The sequence below is a fragment of the Onychomys torridus genome, chromosome X (assembly GCF_903995425.1).
Source record: "Onychomys torridus chromosome X, mOncTor1.1, whole genome shotgun sequence".
Lineage (NCBI taxonomy): Eukaryota > Metazoa > Chordata > Mammalia > Rodentia > Cricetidae > Onychomys > Onychomys torridus.
Genome location: NC_050466.1, coordinates 52986655 through 53012277, shown reverse-complemented (window position 1 = coordinate 53012277; position 25623 = coordinate 52986655). Strand labels below are relative to the sequence as shown.

The 25623-nt window shown below is 38.8% G+C and overlaps 1 protein-coding gene across 1 annotated transcript in view; it reads left to right on the top strand.

Annotated features, from left to right (window-relative positions):
* The window catches only part of F8 (coagulation factor VIII), a 186458-nt gene that overhangs the window by 51770 nt on the left and 109065 nt on the right, over window positions 1–25623 (top strand). Inside the window, exons 10-13 of the mRNA XM_036175252.1 lie at window positions 1702–1795; window positions 3643–3857; window positions 7818–7968; window positions 24500–24709. Of these exons, the coding sequence (XP_036031145.1) occupies window positions 1702–1795; window positions 3643–3857; window positions 7818–7968; window positions 24500–24709 (670 nt within the window). The remainder of the gene's footprint in view (window positions 1–1701; window positions 1796–3642; window positions 3858–7817; window positions 7969–24499; window positions 24710–25623) is intronic.

Below are 25623 nucleotides of genomic sequence, written 5' to 3'. Positions count from 1 at the left end.
CTAGTTATCTTTGTTTTACATCTAGTATACTACTAAGAGTGAGTACATACCATGTTTGTCTTTCTAAGTCTGGGTTACCTCACTTAGGATGTTTGTTTTTTCTAGATCTATCCATTTGCCTGCAAACCTCATGATGTCATTATTTTTCTCTGCTGAGTAGTACTCCATTGTGTATATGTACCATATTTTCTCTATCCATTCTTCAGTTGAAGGGCATCTAGGTTGTTTCCAGGTTCTGGCTATTACAAACAATGCTGATATGAACATAGCTGAGCAAATGCCCTTATGGTATGATTGTGCATTCCTTGGGTATATGCCTGAAACCGACATGTGGACCAATGGAATCAAATTGAAGACCCTGACATTAACTCGCACACCTATGAACATAAAATTTTTGACAAAGAAGCCAAAACTGTGCAATGGAAAAAAGAAAGCATCTTCAACAAATGGTGCTGGCATAACTGGATGTCAACATGTAGAAGGCTGCAAATAGATCCATATCTGTCACTGTGCACAAAACTTAAGTCCAAGTGGATCAAAGACCTCAACATAAATCCAGTTACTCTGAACCTGATAGAAGAGAAAGTAGGAAGTAGTCTTGAATGCATTGGCATAGGAGATCACTTCCCAAATATAACACCAGTAGCACAGACACTGAGAGAAACAATCAATCAATGGGACCTGTTGAAACTGAGAAGCTTTTGTAGAGCAAAGGACACGTTCAACAAGGCAAAGCGACAGCCTACAGAATGGGAAAAGGTCTTCACCAACCCCACATCTGACAGAGGACTGATATCCAGAATATATAAAGAACTCAAGAAATTAGACATCAAAATGCCCAACAGTCCAATTAAGAAATGGGCTATAGAAATAAACAGAGAATTCTCCACAGAGGAAGCTCAAATGGCTGAAAGACATTTAAGGAATTGTTCAACATCCCTAATTATACCACCTTACAAAGATACCACCTTACACCTGTCAGAATGGCTAAGATCAAAAACACTGAAGACAGCTTATGCTGGAGAGGATGTGGAGGAAGGGGAACTCTCCTCCACTGCTGGTGGGAATGCAAGCTTGTACAGCCACTTTGGAAATCAATATGGCACTTCCTTAGAAAATTGGGAATCCATCTCTCCCAAGACCCAGCTATTCCTTCATTAACATTTAAAATAGAATTCATACCCTCAGATCTAGAGGTAATCTTCAGGCATCTTCATTACTGTTTCCATGTTACAGTTTTTTTTCTTTTTTATTCTTCTTTAAAGCTCTTATAACCAGACAGTGTCACCCGCCACCCTTGCTTGAGGCTATTTATTGTCTTCCTTGTTATACCTGCTTATTAAGTGATAAATCTTATAACCTGAACCACTGTGTCCTCCTCCAGTGTTGAGGAATTAAGTGCCAAGAATACAGAAAGGCTGAGGAAAAGTAATGTCCTTAGCAGACACCCAAATTTCACTTCGTGTAGGAGATGTGGGCAAGACTTACTGAAGTAATTCAAAATGAAAGGATCATGACAAAACTGAGCAGCTACCTAATCTTCCTTTTCATGAAAATAATGAATATATTGAGTTTTATTAAGGGCTCAGATTCCTGTAATGTGGATATAGGAAGCTTTTGATTTTCTGGAGCTAGGCTACAGTTTGCTTCTTGATCCTAGTTATTTTAGGAGTTGATCTCATATCTCACCTATACTTTCAGATTATATTTAAGAATCAAGCAAGCCGACCATATAACATTTACCCTCATGGAATCACTGATGTCAGCCCTCTACACTCAAGGAGATTGCCAAGAGGTAAGTAGTATCTCAGTTTATAGGTCTTTCTTGATGTAGATACACTTGAGGTACAACTCCAGCTGTTGACACACAATTTTTTTTTGGTTTTTTGAGACAGGGTTTCTCCTTTGGAGCCTGTCCTGGAACTCGCTCTGTAGACCAGGCTGGCCTTGAACTCTCAGAGATCTGCCTGCCTCTGCCTACCAAGTGCTGAGATTAAATGCGTGTACCACCACTGCCTGCCTGACACATAATTTTTAAACTAATTTTACATAGTTCTTCTTTGCTTTTTCTAAACATTGATTCTAAAAATAGTATTTGTATCATTTTAGTAATGAAAGGTCAAGGTCATTTTATCAATTTATTAACCATAGAACTAGGTAATAGGCTGTGGTTATTTTCTTGTCCACAATCCTAATAATTTTATTATTAAAATAAAATAGATTCTTCTATATGCAAGAATATGCAAATATTCTTATTTTTCTGTTATTTGTAGTAAGAGGTAAATTTGTTCAAACTAACATTTAAGAAAACATGGTATAGGTGAGGGAGAGATGCCTGCCTCCCCAAACCCCCCATCCCCACCACCACCCTCCCTACCCTTTGCTGTCTGTGGCAGGTTGGAGAGCAGGTCCTGAGGTCATGAGAGCAGGAGAGCTGGCCCTTCCCCTCACCAGCTGCAGCACTTGGGAGAGCATGCCCTGCACCTCATCTGGGCAACACAATAGAGCTGGCCTTGGTGGTATAGGTATGGGTGAGCCAGCCCTGAAGGTGAACCTGTCCTGCCCCTTGTTACTTGTTGCATATGGTGAACTAGCCAGGGCAGTGCTGGAGAGCCCACTCCAGTGGTGAGAATGGGGAAAGATGGCGAGTTGACAAACCCTGCAACCACCCAGGCCCAGAACCAGGGCTATGAGTTGGCCCACCCCAACATCCACCCCATTTATGATCTGCTGGAGCATGTGAAGGGGCTGGTCTGCAGACCCAAAGCTTTAGGATCTCCATGACACAGGGCAACAACAGGATATCTGAGAGGAGTCCCAATGAGGGCCCAGTATCAATAGTGTAGCAGAGACCAGAGGCCTCGAACCAGACCAATGACTCATTGCAATGAACACTTGCAAGCAAAGATATATGAGCTAAAGGGTATAATGTGTAACTCACTGTGTCACAGTACAGCTTCCACAATGAGGTTTTTCTTTTCTCTTTAATTTTATTTTATATTATTTTTGGGGGCAGGTTTGCAAGGGCAGAGGGCAGATACAAAGAGATGGAGAGATGAATGGGATCAAGATATATGTTGTAAAAACCACAGAGAATCAATAAGAAAGTTTTTTGAAAAAACATCTTCTGGGCCCATTTTTATTGTATAAAATAATTTTTTGAATCTTCAGTTTACAGCAGGTGTCATTTTACTTTCTTTTTACTGAAAATTTCCATCTATACATATGGGTTAGTAGTTCCCTTGAAATAAAAACATGATTATTGTTAAAAGGGGAACTTTAGATACCTTACTATACATACCCACAGATTATTTACAGACAGAGAACAGAAAATGACATAGAAATAACCTGATTAAATGCTGCTAGCAGTTGTCTTATATGGTGTTTTCACAGCTTCAGCCTTAAATGGGCTGGAGGCTCAACTGTTATGATTTGCTAAGACTCAGCTACTTGTTACAAGAGTGTACTTCCAAGTTAAAATTGTTTATATAACAAGTTAGGTTGCAGTGTCTATGCACAGAGACCTTTAACACAAAGTTGAAATATGTATAGAAGCAGGTTTAGGCCAAACTTAATTCAACATTACTAAATATGTAGCTCGCTGTACTCTAATTGATCTATTTCTATTTTGGGTGTGGGTAGGTATTAAGCACGTGAAGGATTTGCCAATTCATCCAGGAGAGATATTCAAGTATAAATGGACAGTTACTGTAGAAGATGGACCAACTAAATCAGATCCACGGTGCCTGACCCGCTATTATTCAAGTTTCATTAACCCTGAGAGAGATCTAGCTTCAGGACTCATTGGCCCTCTTCTCATCTGCTACAAAGAATCTATAGATCAAAGAGGAAACCAGGTGAGATCTTCCCTTACCAAGTGTTAAGTTTGAAACTAAAAGTGAAATAAAATGCCTATGAACTTATAGATAATCCCTATACTCTTTTAATATAGGTACCTCTATAACCTGTAGAAAATATAACCCAATAAAAGTGATTAAGCTGAGTTCCACTTAGCTTTTTATTAAACTGAGTTTTCTAAGAAACTTGCTTTTTGGATAAACAGAAAAGCCAGGACACTAGATTCTTTCTATAATATTCAGTCCCAATCTGGGATTTTGCTTCCCCACAAGGATCTTGCCCATTTTTACCTGCCTATACCTTCTGAATACTGGAATTACAGGTGTGTGTCAGTTTATGCCCAGTTTGTGTAGTATTGGGCATTAGACCCATGGCTTTGTGCATGCTAGGCAAACCAACTGAAATACTCTTCCAACCTATGTAATTTTTTAAACTTACAAATTTATGTCTACAGTCTGTGTTTCTCTCCTGGACATCTCATTATGAATGAATTGAAAGCACATTAAAATTAGCCATGTAGGTGACACGTCCCTCCAATCTCAGTAAAGGGAGGCTGCGTTAGGTGAATTTTGAGTTCAAGGCCAGCCTAGAATACATAGGAACTTCTAGGCCAGTTTCTCTTATGAGCAAAACCCTGTCAGAAAACAAAAGTAGTACATATGCAACATCTACAACACTATGTGACATTTAGTAAGGGGCAAATATTTGTTGAATAAAATAGAGGAAAATATAAAACTATTTTGGATATTGTTAGAATTTAGACCATTTCCATTGCTTTAGAAAATTATCTAAACTGGGCAGTGGTGGCACATGCCTTAATCCCAACACTCAGAAGGTGAATCTGTAAGTTTAAGGCCAACCTGGTCTACAGAGTGAGTTTCAGGACAGCCACAGCTGTTACTCAGAAAAACCCTGTCTCAAAAAAAAACAAACCCAAAAGAAAAGTGTCTGAGTAAGAAAAACTTATTTCTTTACAAAAATCTTATTTCTTGGCTCCAGAAGAAATCATTAGTATATTTTGAGCTTGACTATGCATTCATTTTGGCTGTTTAGGATACATAAATTTGCCATGGTCCATGGCATAATACAGCAGATGGAAATTAATAATTCAGATGTCAACCCACCAGATGAATAATTCTCTGATGGAGGAACCTCATTTTAAGCAAGGCTTATGAGGCCATGGACTCCAAATATTGTTTGCTTCTGTCTATAATTTCACATGTGTAAAAACAGCTGTGGAATCTCCCCACTACCTGTAATGTACTGCAATGTGTCTATATCATGATTACATCTCATCTTTTGAACATTTATTCTGTGGACTGTGTAGAAGATGGCTCCTAATTAAACTGTATTGTTCATTTGATATCAATAATATTAGTTTACACAGGGTTTGATGAATAAATATGTATACAAAGAAATACTGCACAAGTCAGGAATTATAAATCCCTGAGAACTCTTTTATATCAGAGCTCAGGCTGACATAGGAAAACAGTTGATTCCAGACTGGCTAAATTCCTTTAATCTTTATGCTGAGAATTACAGTTACAGGTTTCTTGTACATCATTAGATTACACAAAGCTTCAAAAGAGCTTTAGATTAGACCAGGTGCCTTGTATCCACAGCTGAGTTGCCTGGCTAGGTTGTAAATACAAACACAGCCCTATTATTACTAGCTGGCAAATGATTTAGTCCTTTCACCCATTCCTAACCTCAATTTGTAAAAATATATTCTGACTAGTCAAGGCTACAGAAAATAACTTCACGCTAGCCCCTAATGAGGGATACAGGTGTTCTTAGATAATCAGAAGTTACATACAATATATTTCAAGATTTAAAAATGCTTTTATCATCACTGTGCTATTGGAGAATGTCCTAGTGAGCTCATATTAAGAAAAGGAAGGCAAATCTGAGTTCCTACCAAAGCATTTATGACACAGCTCTCTTTTTGTAAACACTTCTAGAAAGCCCAGCATTTCTGCTAAGCACAAAATGCTAGATAATGTAATAACTGATATATTTGCTGCTGCAGTTGTACTTTACAGCCAATTAAGAAGTTGAGATTTACTACTTGTAAGTATAGGGATGACTCTGTTTCTTATCATTTACTGAAATGTGACCTTAAAATGTACTCCTATATGCAACATAAAAGTTTCTCTTAAATATATGTAGCTGTAAGAAGAGCAAGAGAGTGAGAGCGAAAGAGAGAGAGAGAGAGAGAGAGAGAGAGAGAGAGAGAGAGAGAGAGAGAGCGCGAGAGAGCTGGGTGGTGGTGGTATACGCCTTTAATTCCAGCACTCAGGAGGCAGATCCAGGTGGATCACTGTGAGTTCAAGGCCAGCCTGGTCTCCAGGACAGGCACCAAAACCACACAGAGAAACCCTGTCTCAAAAAGCAAAAAAAGCCAGGCAATGGTGGTGCACACCTGTAATCCCAGCACTCAGGAGGCAGAGGCAGGTGATTCTGTGAGTTCCAGGCCAGCCTGGTCTTAAGAGCTAGTCCAGGACAGGCTCCAAAGCTAAAGAGAAACCCTGTCTATAAAAACAAAACAAACAAACAAAAAAAGAATAAAGAGAGACTTCATAAGAAAATAGAGAAGCCTAGATGAGAAAAGAGAACAAATGCAAAAATAAAGTTACCATCTGCTGTGGATGGTCTTTCTGTATGCTGTGATATGTTTTGTTACCATTGGTTAATAAAGAAGGTGATCTGGCCTATGGCAAGACAAGTTATAGCCACGCAGGAAATCCAAGGAAAGATACAGGGAGGAGGAAGGCGGATGGGGGTAGACATGATCCAGCTGCCCAAGGAACAACAAGATGCCAGAAGATTGGTAATGCCAAGGCTGTGGGGAAAAATATAAATTAATAGAAATGGGTTAATTTAAGATTTAATAGCTAGCTAGCAATAAGCCTAAGTCATAGACCAAACAGTTTGTAATTAATAAAGCCTCTGTTTGTTTACTTGGGACTGAACAGCTGTGGGAATGGGTGGGACAGAAACTTGCAGCTACAACCATCAGAGCATATATGTTTCTTCCTATACCCCTCAGATTAAAAAAAAAAAGTTTTAAGTTTTACTATGCTGCAGCTTTTTCTTTGAGCCCTGTTCTGCAGCCCTTGGAGCTGGTCTCTCTGGGCTGTAATATAAATTCTTACTAGTTGAAGGCATTTCATAGGTTTAATGATCAAAGTACTTAAGTGAAGGTATAACATATGGTATACAAATACAGAGTAGTGGGACTTTGAACTTAATATTTTGATATGATTAAATATCTCTCCTAAGAATGTTTCATATTTGTACTTTTCCCACCAGCTTTTGGAAGATGGCTGACATACATATTTTCCAATTTCCTCTTCAGCATTTTGGCTTTTGCAACTGTGGGTTATACAAAATGAAATTTACACATATGAAATTTAGATATTAAATCTTATACTCAATTACCAGGTAAAACTCATGAAGTTAGCTCACTATACAAAGTGCTATTCTAAGATATTGAATTTTTTAGAACAAAATCTTTAAGGTATCAGTATTATCCATTGTTCATCCTGTCATATCTTAATTCCTTTTTAGATTTTTAGTTTACTATAAGCTGGTAGGTTTATGTAAAAATATTTGCAGGATAGGAACTTTTAATTGTCTTGGATGACTTATCTTTAAGATCTATATTTCTCTATATTAATGAGGCTATAAACTGTACCAGTATATGATCTTGAGTCCAGAAAGAATGAAATTTATTAGATCCAGCTACTTTCCTGCCTTGAGGTTGCATTAGTTCTAAACATATATTCATCATTCAAAATGCCTATCCCTCTTCCAAGATATTCCATAATAGTGACTGTTCAGAGGAAATGAAATGAGCCAAAGAATTAGTACATGCCATCCCTCCATCCTACACAGCTAGCTCCTACCTACAATATGAGTGGCATTTCCTTCTCCCTTTTAATATATGTTATTAACAGATGATGTCAGACAAGAGAAATGTCATCCTGTTTTCTCTATTTGATGAGAACCAAAGCTGGTATATCACAGAGAACATGCAACGATTCCTCCCCAATGCAGCTGATACGCAGCCCCAGGACCCTGAGTTCCAGACCTCCAACATCATGCACAGTAAGTAATCACTTATAACTGGGTTGTGTTGGCACACACCTTTAATCACAGCACTCGGGAGGCAGAAGCAAGCAGGTCTCTGAGTTCCAGGCCAGCCATAGATACACAGAGAAACCCTGTCTTGGAAAACAAAAACAAAAAAGAATCATTTGTGTTTAATGCACATCTGGTAAAGGGAAATTGATGGCCCCAAGTGATGTCTAAATAATATCTGTTATGAATGGACTATAAATAAATATATAACTGTGACCATATAATGCACATTTTAAAAATCCACTAACCACTTTTCCTTTCAATGTTTATTTGGCTACCCTGGCCTTTTAATTTGTATTTTATCTCTTATATTACTCCTTTTCACCAACTATTCTATACCAAGATAACTCATTTCAAAATACTTTCTTTTTCTTTTTTTATTAAGAGATTTTCTATTCATTTTACATATCAACTGCAGATTCCCCTGTCCTCCCTCCTCTCACACCCCAGGATTCCCCCCAATCCACCCTGCTGTGGGATGTTCTGTATGTCAAATGTGTTGCTCTGATTGGGTAAAATAAAGTGCTGATTGGCCAGTAGCCAGGTAGGAAGGATAGGGTAGGCGGGACAAGGAGGAGGAGAATTATGGGAAGTGGAAGGCTGGGAGAGACACTGCCAGCCGCCGCCATGACAAGAAAGATGTAAAGTACTGGTAAGCCACAAGCCACATGGCAAAGTATAGATTAATAGAAATGGGTTAATTTAAGATAGAAGAAGTAGATAACAAGAAGCCTGCCACGGCCATACAGTTTGTAAACAATGTAAGTGTCTTTGTGTTTACTTGGTTGGGTCTGAGCATCTATGGGCCTGGCAAATGAGAGAGATTTGTCCTGACTGTGAGCCAGGCAGAAAAACTCTAACTACACCACCCCCCTTTCCCACCTCCTCCAAGACAAGGTCTCCCATGGGGAATCAAAAGAGCCTGGTACATTCAGTTGAGTCAGGTCCAAGCCCCTCCTCCCTGCACCAAGGCTGCACAAAATTTCTTACCATAGGCACTAGGTTCCAAAAAGCTAGCTCATATACTAGGGAAAGGTCCCGGTCCCACTGCCTGGGGGCCCCCTAAACAGTTCAAGCTAAACAACTGTCTCGTTTATCCAGAGGGCCTAGTCTAGTGCTATGAGGTCTCCTTAGCGGTTCACTTTTCATGTGTTTCTACTAGTTTGGCTAGTTGTCTCTGTTCCTTTTCCAGTCATGCTCTTAATATCTCTTGCTCATAGCATCCCTCCTCTCTCTTGTTGATTGGACTCCTGGAGCTCCACCTGGGATCTGGTCGTGGATCTCTGCATCTGGTTTCATCAGACACTGGATGAGGGTTCTATGATGTCAGTTAGGGTACAACAGAGTGGGTCAGCTCAGACACCCTCTTACTATTGCCTGTAGTCTATGATGGAGTCATCTTTGTGGTATCTCTTTGCTTGTTCTCCCACTCTGTTCCTGATCCAGCTCAGACCTCTCACTCCCCTAAGCTCTTATTCGCCTGTATCTTACCATCCATTACCCCCTTCACCACCAGTTTGCTCATGTAGATCTTATCCATTTCTCCATTGCTGGGCAATCCCTGTATCTCTCCTAGGGTCCTACTTACAAACTAGTCTCCCTGGAGCTGTGGGTTGCAGTCTGGTTATCTTTTGCTTTACATCGAGTATCCACTTATGAGTGAATACATACCATCTTTGTTTTTCTGAGTCTGGGTTACCTCACTCAGGATGATATTTTCTTGTTCCAACCACTTGCCTGCAAACCTCATGATGTCATTGTTTTTCTCTGCTGAGTAGTACTCCATTGTGTATATGTACCACATTGTATTTTTCCATTCTTCAGGTGAGGGGCATCTAGGTTGTTTCCAGGTTCTGGCTATTACAAACAATGCTGATATGAACATAGCTGAGCAAGTGCCCTTGTGGCATGATTGAGCATTCCTTGCATATATGCCCAAGAGTGGTATAGCTGGGTCTTGGGGGAGATTGATTCCCAATTTTCTGAGAAACTGCCATACTGATTTCCAAAGTGGCTGTACAAATTTGCATTCCCACCAACAGTGGAGGAGTGTTCCCCTTGCTCCACATCCTCTCCAACATTAGCTGTCTTCAGTGTTTTTGATCTTAGCCATTCTAACAGGTTAAGATGGTATCTCAGAGTCGTTTTGATTTGCATTTCCCTCATGACTAAGGATATTGAGCAATTCTGTAAATGTCTTTCAGCCATTTGAGAGTCTTCTGTTGAGAATTCTCTGTTTAGCTCTATGGCCCATTTTTTTTAAGTGGACCGTTAGGTATTTTGATGTCTAGTTTCTTGAGTTCTTTATATATTCTGGAGATCAGCCCTCTATCAGTTGTGGGGTTGGTAAAGATCTTTTCCCATTCTATAGGCTGTCATTTTGTCTTATTGACCATGTCCTTTGCCCTACAAAAGCTTCTCAGTTTCAAGAGGTCCCATTTATTAATTGTTGTTCTCAGTGTCTGTGCTGCTGGTGTTATATTTATGAAGTGATCTCCAGTGCCAATGTATTCAAGATACTTTATCTTCTATCAGGTTCAGAGTAACTGGATTTATATTGAGGTCTTTGAGCCACTTGGACTTAAGTTTTGTGAATGGCGACAGATATGGATCTATTTGTAGTCTTCTACATGTTGACATCCAGTTATGTCATAATCATTTGTTGAAGATACTTTCTTTTTTCCATTGTATACTTTTGGCTTCTTTGCCAAAAATTAGGTGTTCATAGGTGTGCGGGTTTATGTCAGGGTCTTCAATTTGATTCCATTGGTCCGTATGTCAGTTTTTATACCAGTACCAAGCTGTTCTTACTACTGTAGCTCTATAGTAGAGCTTGAAGTCAGGGATTGTGATGCCTCCAGAGGTTGCTTTATTGTACAAGATTCTTTTAGCTATCCTGGGTTTTTTGTTTTTCCATATGAAGTTAAGTATTGTTCTTTCTAGGTCTATGAAGAATTGTGTTGGTATTTTGATGGGGATTGAATTGAATCTGTAGATTGCTTTTGGTAAGATTGCCATTTTTATTATGTTAATCCTACCTATCCATGAGCATGGGAGATCTTTCCATTTTCTGATATCTTCAATTTCTTTTTTCAGAGACTTAAAGTTCTTGTCATAGAGATCCTTAACTTGCTTAGTTAGAGTTACCCCAAGGTATTTTATATTATTTGTAGCTATTGTAAAGGGTGATGTTTCTCTGATTTCATTCTCAGCCCATATATCATTTGTATATAGGAGGGCTACTGATTTTTTTAATTAATCTTGTATTCTGACACATTACTGAAGGTGTTTACCAGCTGTAAGAGTTTCTTGGTCAAATTTTTGGGGTCACTTATGTATACTATCATACAATCAGCAAATGTGCAAGTTTGATTTCTTCCTTTCCAATTTGTATTCCCTTGATCTTCTTTTGTTGTCTTATTGCTCTAGCTAGAAGTTGTTTGAGTACTATATTGAATAAATATGGGGATAGCAGACAGCCTTGTCTTGTTCCTGATTTTAGTGGGATTGCTTTGAGTTTCTCTCCATTTAATTTGATTGTGGCTGTTGGCTTGCTGTAAAGTGCCTTTATTATGTTCAGGTATGTTCCCTGTATTCCTGATCTCTCCAAGACCTTTATCATGAAGGGGTGTTGTATTTTGTCAAAGGACTTTTCATCATCTAATGAAATGATCATGTGGTTTTTTTTCTTTCAGTTGTTCATATGTTGAACCAACCTTGCATCTCTGGAGTGAAGCCTCCTTGATCATGGTGGATAATTTTTTTGATGTGTTCTTGGAGTCTGTTTGCCAGTATTTTATTGAGTATGTTTGCATCAATGTTCATGAGGGAGATTGGTCTGTAATTCTCTTTCTTTGTTGCATCTTTGTTTGGCTTGGGAAGCAGAGTAAATGTGGGCTCATAAAAGCAGTTTGATAATATTTCTTCTGTTTCTATTGTGTGAAACAATTTAAAGAGTATTAGTATTAACTTTTCTTTGAAGATCTGGTAGAATTCTGCATTGAAACCATCTGGTCCTGGGCTTTTTGTGGTTAAGAGACTTTTAATGACTGTATATTGGTAAAATTATTAAGGCTATTCCACGTAGTTAAAAGGGAGGTTTATTTTGTGGGCTAACTTACAAATGAAGGGATAGGAAACAGGGTCTGGCAAAGGTATGGCACAGTCCAGCGGTGTTCTCTGAAGAACTCTGCTCAGTCTACCTCCAGCGTCCAGGGACCCAGAGCCAAGAGAAAGCTCTCCTCTCAATCCTGGGTCTTCAGCTTCCTCCCTCAGCCCTGCCTTGTGGGCGTGACCATTACTGAAGCCTCAATGGGGGTTGGAACTTCCAGGCCAATGCTGAGATGGCTATCCACTACATTTCCCCCTTTTGTCTAAATAAGAAGGTTCTAACCTAATACAAGACTATATACAAAGAAATGGTTATCAAATATTGTCTAGGAGTAATGAGGGATAATGACCTAGATAAGTTGGAATTACAATAAATGCAAACAATATCAAGCAAAAAACACATACTAAAATCCAGGGAAGTCTAGAGTGTGGGTAGGTGGCACGTTACAAAGATCATTCCAAAAGGTGTCCTATCCTACAGAACCTGAGTCTAATACTTAATATATTCTATCTAAGATATTATATATGTATATATACTAAGTTGTAACTATAAGTGCTGTAGATATCGCTCTTATAAATAAAATGCTGTTTGGCCACTGGAGCGGAGAGATACTGCAAGCCGCTGCGATGACTAGGAGGATGTAAGGTAATGGTAAGCCACGAGCCACATGGCAAAGTATAGATTAATAGAAATGGGTTAATTTAAGATAGAAGAAGTAGATAACAAGAAGCCTGCCACGGCCATACAGTTCTGAACAATGTAAGTTTCTGTGTGTTTACTTGGTTGGTTCTGAGCATCTATGGGCCTGGCAAGTGAGAGAGATTTGTCCTGACTGTGGGCCAGGCAGGAAAACTCTAATTACAACTGTTTCTACTTCCTTAGGGGTTATTTCTAGTGATATTTTAATTGTGCTGAAATGTGATTTTATTTGTATGTTAATAAATAAAATTTTCCTGGAGATCAGAGGTCATTAGCGAGCCAGGAACAGAATTCAGGTGGTAGTAGCCCATGCCATCTTCCAATCACATGGCAGGCAGAGTCTCTGTGTGGTCAAGGACACAGCTATGCATGGTGACCCTTGAGTCTTTAATCCCAGTACCAACCATAGAGACCAGGAGGTCTGTATAGACAGGCAGTGACGAGGAAGTCATGTGGTTGGGCTTAGAGTGAATTAGGAGGAAGAACAGGGAAGCAATAAAACTCAAGACACACAGGAAGAAGGTCTCAGGAGAAGGACAGCAGCAAGTGGTAAGATAAGGTGGTCTTGGCTCTTTGCTAGTGCTGGGATCTCTTGGGCTTTTAACTCTTTATTTGGCTCTGTGTTTCTTATTTAATAAGACCATTTAGAATTTCGTCTACAGTTATTGGTCTATTTAACTAGTTTATCTGGTCTTGATTTAACTTAGGAATGTGGCAGCCCGTTTTTGGGTTCCTTGTGGCTTAACCCAGCAGGTCCGCATAGAAGATGATTGGGGCCACAGGCCTGAGTGCAGGTGTCTGAAATGGTCTGCACTTGGCTGTGCTGGGGGGAGGAGGGCTTGGCTCTCTATAAATACCCTGGGGCAGAGACAGTCTGGGCCCTTTGGAAAAGGTTCCAGGCCCTCTCGAGGCTATCCTTTATTTTCTATATGTTTATCTCTGCAATATAAATACTTCTATCTAATATTTCCTGCTTCTCATACTCAAGAAAACTCTGGGGAGCTGTGGGGTTGGTGGGTAAACGCCCCACAGAATGGTGCCATGAACAGGGACTAAAGAAAAAAAAAGGGACTAAAGAAAAAAGGGAACTAAAGAAAAAAAGGGACTAAAGACAAATGAACAGGGACTAAATACAAAGTAGTAGGGACTAAAGAAAAAGGAAAATAATAGTTTTTTTTTTTTAACAGAGTTTTTGGCGAAAGTGTGAGTCAGCCCTGCCAGTGTTATGGAATATATTATTATTGAGGGGCAGGGGTTTTATCCTCAGGAGAAAAGGAAAACGGACTGGAAGGATGTCCGATGCTGCAGCGCAAAATTCTCTGTCAAAATTTTCTGTCTTCTATCCCTTTCACAATTTCTGTCTGTGAAAAAGTATAAGGCATAGTGAGGTAATATAGTGTAGGAAAAACTTAGAAGTGTAAGATCGTGTAGAAAAAATAAGGCAACTAGACAGAAACACTCTTCAATTTTCTGACTTGGAGGCTATGAATGCAAACTGGGGAAGAAAAGAATCTTTGAGGTTTCCTGGTAGTAAAAAAGCTCTTCTTTGAGCTTATGGGGAAGAAAAAGTTTCCTATGGAAGCTTTTGGCCTAGGGACAGCTGAAATGCTAAGTCCAAGCGGCAGGAGAAAGTGATTTCTCCCAGAGGCAAAAATGCGGGTGTAAAAAGCCAAAAAGTTTAAAGTTGGGAAGCTTTGGGAAAAGTTGGTCTTTCTCTCTCGGGAAAAAATCTTAAAGCTTTTCTTGAAAAATTTGGGAAAAACTCTAAAAAGCCTTAATCTTTCTCAAACTAAAAGCTCTCTTAAACTTAAAAACTAAAGTCTTTAACTTTCTCTCTCAGAAGGACAAAAAATTAGAATCACCTGAAGATACCAATATGGGGACCACCTGTGATTAGTTCTAAGGGAAAACAACAAACCTCTTAAGACAGCAAAACCTCTCTAACTTCTCTTTCAAGCTTTAAAATCCTCCCTGCAATGCAGGAGGCAGGGACAAGTTCCAAAAAAAAACCTCTAAGTTCTGTCTCTTCAAGCTAGTAAAAGACAGTGAGTCAAAGTCCCCTGAGGGAAATGCTGGGAGAGTGTGGGTGAAAAGCTACAGAGCCCAAAGGGCAGAAAACCTTACCTGAAAAAAAGCAAAAGAGCCAAGCTTTTCAGTTACAGCTGAGCTGAGACATCAAGGGTTTTGTTTCTGAGTGTTTCAGAATGAAAAGGTGCTCCTAATCTTCCTAATGCAAGATCCCCTGAAGCATTGTATCCTCACTTCTGACCAAAAACCCAGAAGCCACTGGCCAGGTCTCTGAGTTGGAGTGCATTTTGAGGATATTAGGGTTCCTGCAGTTGCAAACTTCCTGGAGCACAGAGCTGAGGCAGAAAGGTGCAGGACCCAGGGGAAGATTGCTAATGAACAAACAAGGCTAAAGCCGGTGGGAACGGCACAGTTGTCTGCTTTTCTATAACTCCTGTGTTGATAGGTCCACAGCTGCAAAAAGAAATCTGAGAAAAGCTTTCCTACCAGAGTAAAGACCTTTCTGGGAAAACAGTAAAACTGAACTGTGTCTGAAGCAGTTGTGCTGCTGAGTCAGAACGCTGACTGGGGAAAGAGCCCAACCAGGGCAGAACAAAACTATCCAGAAGTAAAGCTTTGTTTTCTATCGAGAAAGAATCTCTTTGAGAAAAGCTTTGTTTCAACTGACTCCCTGTGAGATGAGGGAGTGTAGCCCTGAGGGGTGATTGCCTCTGGCATAAGCTCTGTCCTTGAGCACCCAGACAAGCAAACACAACTCACTGGGGGACTGAGCCAGGTGAAGGCTTGATGAGGCAAAACACCTGTCCTAATGGGAGTAGAAACTGCAAAAACCTCCCTTGTTAGATTTTCAGTCTGTATGCAAACCACACAGACCCCGAAAACAGAAATGAACAAAAAGCCCCTACCTTCAATAGCAGGGAAAGCCGCCACTGTGGTGTTGGAAACTGTTTCTGGGGCACAGGGGATAAACTGAGACGGAACTGGGAACTGTTAGAAAGACTCTCTGAAGAAACGGAGAAGGGACAGATTCCTCCCCAGAAAATGCATGACCTGACAAAGCTGCTAGTATTTGAGGCAGATTCAGGGGGAGAAAAAAGCCCCTACATCCAAAGACAGCTAGCAGAGTAACAGATCAGCCTGAGATATCTGAAGCTCTGCATCTTGGGGGAAAGGAACAAGCAAAATGAGAATAAAATCAGTGGGAGAAAAATCTCTCTGAAGGAGCTATGGAAAAGTTGTTGTAAATGTTTTTGTTTTTCCACTGACTGGCTAAGGCAAACACAAGCACCAAGGAAAGTTGCTATCAGGAATGCCAGCCTCAATGCCTGCTAACCAGGCAAGTGCGGTTCTGATGGGGGAGGGGGGCAGTGTCTAATGAAGAAGAGACACCTGTTAAAGCCAGCTGAGGAGAGACCAGAAATCTCCCAATGTCCCATGGTTGAAGATGTAAAATGCTTGTTCAAATCTCCCATTGCAAAAGCAAAAAAACTTGGTTCAAACCTCCCAGGCAAGAATTTGTAAGCAAGTCTGTAAAAGAGAACTGGAAGTTGACTCCTGGACCCAAAAAGAAGTATGGGAAATAGAGTCCATAAACCAGCTCTTAACAGTGTACTGTTGAACAGAAATGAATTCTGGGAAATGTAGTATTTCTGCTAAAGATGGCAATACTGTCCAAAAACTTTTCATCTCAGAATATAGTTTCTTCTCAAAGCCAATGCTTGAAAGCTTAATCTTACCTCTTGAGAACTCAGATCAGGAAAAAAGCTACCTATAAGAGCCTACACACCACTTTAAAATCATTGAGAAAGCAGTTTATACACTGAACATTGTTTTAGATATGAAGAAACTTATGAGAAAATAAAGTTTTTTGTCTTTAGAACAAACAGCCGGCAATGAATGATTACTTTGCGAATATAATAAGGAGACAAGGAAACAGGCATTCAAAATAATGACTGCTTTATAGACTGGAAACAAACTTCAGAAAAGCTGTCTTCAAAAATTGTTGCTTCACCTGAAAGTTCCTTATAAGAAATCAATGCTAAATATCACAGCTGCTAATAATATCAGGAGTTAAAGCTAATGAAGTGAAAATAAGTGCTTTTTCTCAGAGTAAGCTAATGAAGGATATGTTTCATGAAAGAACATCTATGTTCTTGACTCCTTTGAATAGCAACAGTTTTGGTGAAAATATTGGAACTAACAACAATCAAGTCAAAATGTTTCAGCAAATTCAAGCCACTATTCACAAAAGAAAGCTGCCATACTTGTGGGTCATATTAGAGCTCAGTCCATTCTTCCTGGTCCATTAGCTGAGGGTAATGCAATGGCTGATAAGTTAAAGATAGCTGCATTATCCCAAGTGGAAATGGCTCCAACAGTCACATGCTCTTCATCATCAAAATAGCAAAAGCTTAAGAAAGCAATTCAATCTTGCCAAAGAAGCAGTTCATCAAATAGTTAAATGATGTGGGGTATGTCCAAAATATTTTTCTATCCCTCACTTAAAGGTAAACCCTCGAGGTCTTCCTAATCACCTATGGCAAATGGATGTTACTCATATTGCAGAATTTGGCAAATTAAAATATGTACATGTGACCATTGACACTTATTCAGGATTTTTAATGGCTAGTGCACAACCTGGGGAAGCTACAAAACATGTAATTGTGCACTGCTTGATGTGTTTTTCATATATTGGTATCCCAAAAATTATTAAAACTGATAATGGTTCTGAATATAGTAGTAAGGCATTTCAACAATTTTGTACCCAATGGGAAATCGTACATAAAACAGGTATTCCTTATAATCCTCAGGGACAAGGTATTGTAGAAAGGGCTTGAGGCAGCTAAGACTGCTGAGGTCACCTTGGACCTAATTTAAAAAAAGAAATGCCATCTATATCATCCTCTACTCCCATACTGGGAGGTATAACAGCTATGGAGATTGCTGTAAGCTATTAATGAGTTATTTTTTATATATTAAGAAAGGGGGACTTGTGGGAGCCCGTTTCCGGGTTCCTCATGGCTTTACCCAGCAGGTCCGCATAGAAGATGATTGGGGCCACAGGCCTGAGTGTAGGTGTCTGAAATGGTCTGCACTTGGCTGTGCTGGGGGGAGGAGGGCTTGGCTCTCTATAAATACCCTGGGGCAGAGACAGTCTGGGCCCTTTGGAAAAGGTTCCAGGCCCTCTCGAGGCTATCCTTTATTTTCTATCTGCTTATCTCTGCAATATAAATACTTCTATCTAATATTTCCTGCTTCTCATACTCAAGAAAACTCTGGGGAGCTGTGGGGTTGGTGGGTAAACGCCCTACACCTATCCAGAAAAGTGTCCATTTCTTTTAGATTTTCCAATTTTGTGGAACACAGGTTTATGAAGTATGGTCTATTGATTCTCTGGATTTCCTCAGTGCCTGTTGTTATGTCCCCCTTTTCATTTCTGTTTTGTTAATTTGGATATTCTCTCTCTGCTTTTTAGTTAGTTTGGATAAGGGCTTGTCTATTTTGTTGATTTTCTCAAAGAACCAACTCTTTGTTTCATTGATTCTTTGTTTTGTTCTCTTTAATCTCTATTTTATTGATTTCAGCTTTCAATTTGATTATTTCCTGGTGTCTATTCCTCCTGGGTGACTTTGCTTCTTCTTGTTCTAGAGGTTTCAGTTGTGCTGTTCAGTCTCTAGTGTGAGATTTCTCCAACTTCTTTATGTGGTCGTTTAGTGCAATGAATTTTCCTCTTAGCACTGCTTTCATAGTGTCCCATAAGTTTGGGTATGTAGTACATTCATTTTCATTGCTCTCTAGGAAGGCTTTAATTGCTTTCTTATTTCTTCCTTGACCCACTTGTCATTCAGTTGGGCATTATTCAGTTTCCATGAGATTGTAGGCTTTCTGTAATTTTTGTTGTTGTTGAAATCTAATGTTAAACCATGATAGTCAGATAAAATACAGGAGGTTATTCCAATTTTTTGTATCTGTTGAGATTTGCTTTGTGACTGAGTATATGGTTGATTTTAGAGAAGGTTCCATGGGGTGCTGAGAAAAAGGTATATTCTTTTTTGTTAGGGTGGAATGTTCTGTAGATATCGTTTAAGTCCATTTGAGTCATAATATCAGTTAAGCCCCTTATTTCTCTTTTAAGTTTTGTTCTGGCAGATCTTTCCAGTGGTGAGAGTGGGGTGTTGAAGTCTCCCACTATTAATGTGTGGGGTTTTATATGTGATTTAAGCTTTAGTAATGTTTCTTTTACATATGTGGGTGCCCTTGTATTTGGGGCATAAATGTTCAGAATTGAAACTTCATCTTAGTGGATCTTTCCTACGATGAGTATGTAATGTCCTTCTCGATCCCTTTTGATTGATTCTAGTTTGAAGTCTATTTTGCTGGATATTAGGATGGCTACACCAGCTTGCTTCTTAAGACCATTTGATTGGAAACACTTTTCCCAGCCTTTTACTCTGAGGTAGTATCTATCTTTGAAGTTGAGGTGTCTTTCTTGTATGCAACAAAAGGATGGATCCAATTTTCATATCCATTCTGTTAGCCTATGTCTTTTTTATAGGTGAATTAAGTCCACTGATATTAAGGTGATTATTCATTCCTGTTATCTTTTTGTGATTGTGTGTGTGTGTATTTCCCTTCTTTGGAATTTTATGCTGTGGGATTATCTATTGCTTGTGTTTTCATGGGAGTATCTGACTTCCTTAGGTTGGAATTTTCCTTCTAGTGCTTTATGTAGGACTGGATTTGTGGATAGGTATTGTTTAAATCTGATTTTGTCTTGGAATGTCTTGTTCACTCCATCTATGGTGATTGAAAGTTTTGCTGGTTATATTAGTCTAGGCTGGCAGCCATGGTCTCTTAGTGTCTGCGGTCATCTGTCCAGGTCCTTCTGGCTTTCAAAGTCTCCATTAAGTCAGGTGTTATCTGATGGGTCTGCCTTTATAAGTCACTTGGCCTTTTTCCTTTGGTGCTTTTAATATTCTTTCTTTATTCTGTATGTTTAGTTGTTTAGTTATTATGTTGCAAGGGGACTTTTGGGGGGGGTCTAGTCTGTTTGGTATACTATATGCTTCTTGTATCTTCATAGGTATTTCCTTCTTTAAGTTAGGAAAGTTTTCTTCTATGATCTTGTTGAATATATTTTCTGTGCCTTTGAGTTGGTATTCTTCCCCTTAGTCTATCCATATTATTCTTAGGTTTGGCCTTTTCATGCTGTTCCAGATTTCCTGGACATTTTATGGTATGACTTTTTTGGCTTTGGTATTTTCTTTGAGTGACAAAACTATTTCCTCTATTGTATCCTCTACACCAGAGATTCTCTCTTCCATCTCTTGAATTCTGTTGGTTATGCTTGCATCTGTGTTTCCTGTTCATTTACTCAGATTTTCTATTTCCAGCATTCCCTCTGTTTGTGTCTTCTTTATTGTTTCTATTTCCCTTTTTAGGTCTTGCACTGTTTCCCTCACATGTTTAATTGCTTTTTCATGATTTTCTTGGCTTTCTTTAAAGAATTTATTGATTTCTTCCAATTTTTTAATTTGTCTTTTCCTCAATTTCTTTATTAATTTCTTCCAATATTTTGTTTGTCTTTTCCTCAATTTTATTTTTTATTTTTTCTTGAAAGGCCTCTAGCATCTTCATGAAACTATTTTTAAGGTCGCTTTCTTCTTCTTCTTCTTCTTCTCCTTCTCCTTCTTCTTCTTCTACATTGTGATGTTCAAGTCTTGCTGTTGGAGAATGGCTAGGTTCTGGTGACACCATATTGCTCTTTTGTTGTATGTATTTTTGCCTTGACGTCTGCCCATCTACTCGTCTAAGAGGTATAAGAGGTGCCTGTGTCTGAGCGAGTTGCTATTGGTCCACTCTGTGTTTGTTGTGTCTGGGTCTCAGGGGGCCCCTCTGGGTCCAGTCTGGGCTCTTGATCTAATTAGAGCTGGCAGATTCTGTATCTCAGGAAGCTGTTCTTGGCCGAACCCATACTAGTTGATTCTTTGCCTCACAGATCCACTCCTGCTCTTATCGGGACTCTTGGTCCAGTCAGAGCAATAGATTCTGTGTCTCAGGAAGCCTCTCTTGCTCCAATGAGAGCTGGTAGATTTTATATCTCTGAAAGCCACTCTTGGTTCAATGAGGGCTGGTGGATTCTCTGTCTCTGGAAATTATTCTTGGTCCAGTGTGAGCTCTTGTTCCAATGAGAGCTAGCGGTTTGGTTTCAGTGCCTCAGGAAGTTACTCTTGGTCAAATGAGAGCTGGTGGTTTGGTTACCATGCCTCAAGAAGTTACTGGGGTCACAAGCAGGTGGGTATCGGGCCAGGGTGTGGAACTTGTAGATTGCAGGGTCCAATGTGAGTTTTGGTGTGTGTGTGGGGGGGCTTCCTGAAGGAGTTTTCCCTGCTGGCCAGCAACTGGGGCAGAGTTGCATGGTGGTTCCTGGGGACCCAAAATACTTTCTTATTATTATGTAATTATATACTACATACATGGTATTAGCCTTTCTAAAATGTTAGATTTATCTCCTCACTGTCTGAGACCAAAGTGTCAGAAGACTTAGTTTCTTCTTCAGTATCTCTTTAGCTTTTAGATGTTGTCTTGTCCCTATACCCTTGCATGATCTTCTCTCTGTCCCTGTCTTTCTGTATTGTAACCATCTCTTCTTATAAAGAACTTAGGATCTACACTAATAACCTAATTTGAACTAATTTTCCTCTTTAAAGACCTATTTCCAAATGCAGCCACATTTGGAAGTATTTGAATTTCAAGCATCAACATGAAAATTGGGGAAACAATTCAGCATATAAATTATTCATGTGTATTTTTTATGTATAAATACATATTTGAGTTGCTAAAACATAGTAAAAATTTAATCTTACTATACAACTAGGAAAGGATTCTATCAGTGAGACAGATAACGTGGCATACCTATCAAACTGCAAAATTAGGATACCATTATTACTAGTGGGTATGGGTAGAAGGAGACTGTCATACAGTACTAGTAGGTAACACTAATAGTTCTTTTGAAGACCACCTTACATATTAAATTTTTAAGTATATGCTTTTGAAGTCCTGATTCCCATTGGGATGGAATAAGTACATATCACCCTGTCTATTTCATATAATGTAACTATAATTCCTAACCAAAACTTGGAAAAGCTGACTAAGAACAGAACCTTCATAAGTTATATTGTAGGTTATACTCACCTTCCACTATGTGCCTTCTATCAGAATTCTATGCCCCTTATCTCCTAATGTTAGTCCTTAGCTTCAAGTTGAGCTGTGCCTCACATTTAATTTGAATTTCTGGTAATAGTTGCCTATTATATTCTAGAGCCATAGTACTTTATTCTCACTTCTTCTAAAACTTTTGTGCTTGAGCAGTTGTTTTTGTTAGCTTTAATTGTCAACCTGACAAAATCTATAGTCATCCAAGAGGAGAATCCTCAATTGAGGAATTGCCTAGATCAGGTTGGTTTGTGGGTGATATATATATATATATATATAAAAATCCTTAAGAGCTGTGAATAAATATGTTTGTGTGGTTTTAGATTCCTACTCTATAGTATATTGTTATCTCTAGCAAGCTAATGTTGTAACACTCCTCTATCTCCAGTTGTTCATAGTTCACAAAGGACATGTATTAATCCATGTGAAAGCTACTTTTGTTAGTGATGTAAAATGATGTAGAATGTATTTTTCCAAATGGACAGTTGTATTTTCCATAATCATTTACCAAGTAGGTCGTTATTTTACCTATTTTCTGAGATGCTGCTCTTTTCATATGTATTTAGTTTCTACTTATATCTGTGTCAGTTTCTGAACTTTGTATTTTGTTTGATGTATTTGCTTACATTAATAATGCATTTAAGGGAGCTGGAAAGACGGCTATTCTAGTTTTATATTGTGGGTATGATAAAACAATCTGACCAAAAGAAACTTGGAGAGAATGGGGTTTATTTGGCTTACATTCCAGGCCACAGTCCACCACTGATGGAAGGTAAGGCAGGAACCTGAAGACAGAAACCACAGGGGAACATTGCCTGCTGGCTCCCTCACTCTCTGGCTTTTTATATAACCTAGGACTGCCTACTTTATGAATCTTGCTGCCTACAGTGGAATGGACCCTCTTACATAAATTAATAATCAAAACAATTCCTCACAGATATGCCCACTGTATTAGTCAGGGTTCTCTACAAGAACAGAACTTATTGAATGAATCTATAAATAGAAAGGTGATTTATTAGAATGGCTTACAGGCTGTGGTCCACCTATTCAAACAATGGCTGTCTACCAAGGGAAGGTGTAAGAATCTAGTAGTTGTTCAGCCCAGAAAGCTAGATGTCTCATCTGGTCTTCAATATATACTACAATCCCAAAGAAGTAGGTTCTGATGCCAGTGAAGAGCTTCCTTTATCCATGTCCTTTATATAGGCTGCCAACAGAAGGTGTGCCCCAGATTAAAGGTAGATCTTCACATTTCAAAAGATACCTCAGAAAATCTGGATTAAAAGTGGGTCTTCCCATTTCAAATAATTTAAGAAAAAATCCCTTACAGGTATATCCAGCCTCCTGGGTTTTAGTTAATTCCAGATGTAGTCAAGTTGACAACCAAGAATAGCCATCACACCCACAAACCAACCTGATCTAGGCAATTCCTCAATTGAGGATTCTCCTCTTGGATGACTATAAATTTTGTCAGGTTGACAATTAAAGCTAACAAAAACAATTGCTCAGCAGTTAAGATGGTGTTCTGCTTTCAGAGGACCCAAAAGTTTGAGTTCCAGCACCCACGTTGTGCAGCTCACAACTGCCTATAATTCCAGCTCCAAGGGATCTGACATCCTCTTCAGGCAGCTGCAATCATGTACACATTGTACACACATACACCCCCACACAAATATAATTAAAAATAAAAATCTTGTAAAAGGATTCATTTTAAATTTTTTTTGTGTGTATGTGTGTATGAAAGAAAGAAAAGAAAGAAAGCAACAGAGACAGGGAGAATGAATGTGTGCTGGCATGATGATTCCACAGTACATTTGTGGAGGTCTGAGAACAATTTTCTGGAGTTGGCACTCTACTCTTGCTAAGAATAGGTTGGAGGTATCATCCCCTATTGTTTTTAATATCTCATCATGTATTTCCTTTGAATAAAGATATATGTTGTGATAACCAGTGTCATGAAATTCTGGGCACTTCTCATTGATATAATACATTTTGGTGTCCATATTTTAGTTGTATTTGCCATTGCATTTTCTTCATATGGTACAGAGACCTAGTACAAGTATTTAGTCTTTTGTTTCTTTGAATCTGGAGCATTATACAATGCTAACATTGATCATATTTTTGAGTTTATCTATGTAAGTTACTTTTTTTTCATTGCAACTAATAATTTGTAGGAAAATGCTTTGAGATCTTATAAATACTTTGTTCCTTATCAAACTTTCTATAATGTACATCCAAATCTCTCTTAATATGACTCTGACTCTTTCCTTACTTTGGGATTGGAGTTCAGTGATTAAATATTAACAGTTTACCTGATTGATAATTCTTTTCTGTGGTAAGGTAATGAGCATAACATATAATAATTTTCTAATTGTATCCTAACAATCAATCCAAAATAATAAATCCAGATATAGCTGAATCTCTTGTTCCCCATTTCTTTTGTAGGCATCAATGGCTATGTTTTTGGTAGCTTGCAGTTGTCAGTTTGTTTGCATGAGGTGGCCTACTGGTACATTCTCAGTGTTGGAGCACAGACAGACTTCTTATCTATCTTCTTCTCTGGATATACCTTCAAACACAAAATGGTCTATGAAGATACACTTACCCTGTTCCCATTCTCAGGAGAAACTGTCTTTATGTCGATGGAAAACCCAGGTTAGCTATTTATATTATCATTTCACTAACAACTGTGAATGTTTCATTGTTCTTTTGCCTTGTATTTGAACAGATAGTAAATATTTCAAGTGACTTTGATATGTGACTTTGGTGATTGGAAAGTATTTTAATGAGGAACAAAGAGCTTAGAACTTGGTTGAGATATCAACAGTATATAAATAATAATATATAAATAATACTGCTATATGTACCTTTGCATATAATCTTTATATATAATACTTTCAAATATGTACATTTCATTCATTCTTCTAAAACATTTATTAAGGATCTTCTATATACTGGTCACTGTAGGTATTGGTAATATATGACAGCACCAACTCAGTACTGTTGTTTAGTGTTACAGTGCTTGCCTACTACACATAAGTTACTGTATTCAATTCTTAACCTTGAAAAACAAAGCAAAGCAGCAAAGCAGCCTTTCATGTAAAAAATAAATAAAAAAGACTTTTTTCTTTTTCTTTATTATTATGTATTTTAATTTTATACATCAGCCATGAGTTCCCCTGTCCTCCCCCCTCCCGCCCCCACCCCCACCTTCCCCCGAGCCCCTCCCCTCCTTTCCCATGTCCTCCAGGACTAAGACACCCCTGGGGATTCATTTAAACCTGGTGGATTCAGTACAGGCAGGTCCTGTCCCCTCCTTCCAGACTGAGCAAAAAAATAGGGATAGAGGAAGGAGAAGAATACCAACTCAAAGACACAGAAAATATATTTAATAAGATCATAGAAGAAAACTTTAAAAAAAAAAGACTTCTTTATCTGTCATGAGCCATAATTTTAAGTATGTTTGCTAAATGGTATCAGTGGGCTCTAGCTTGCCAATAATTTCTAAAACTTGACTTAGTAGATCTTCTAGTACCAACCATGCAGTTGGTTGGTTACTTTGCTCCTGA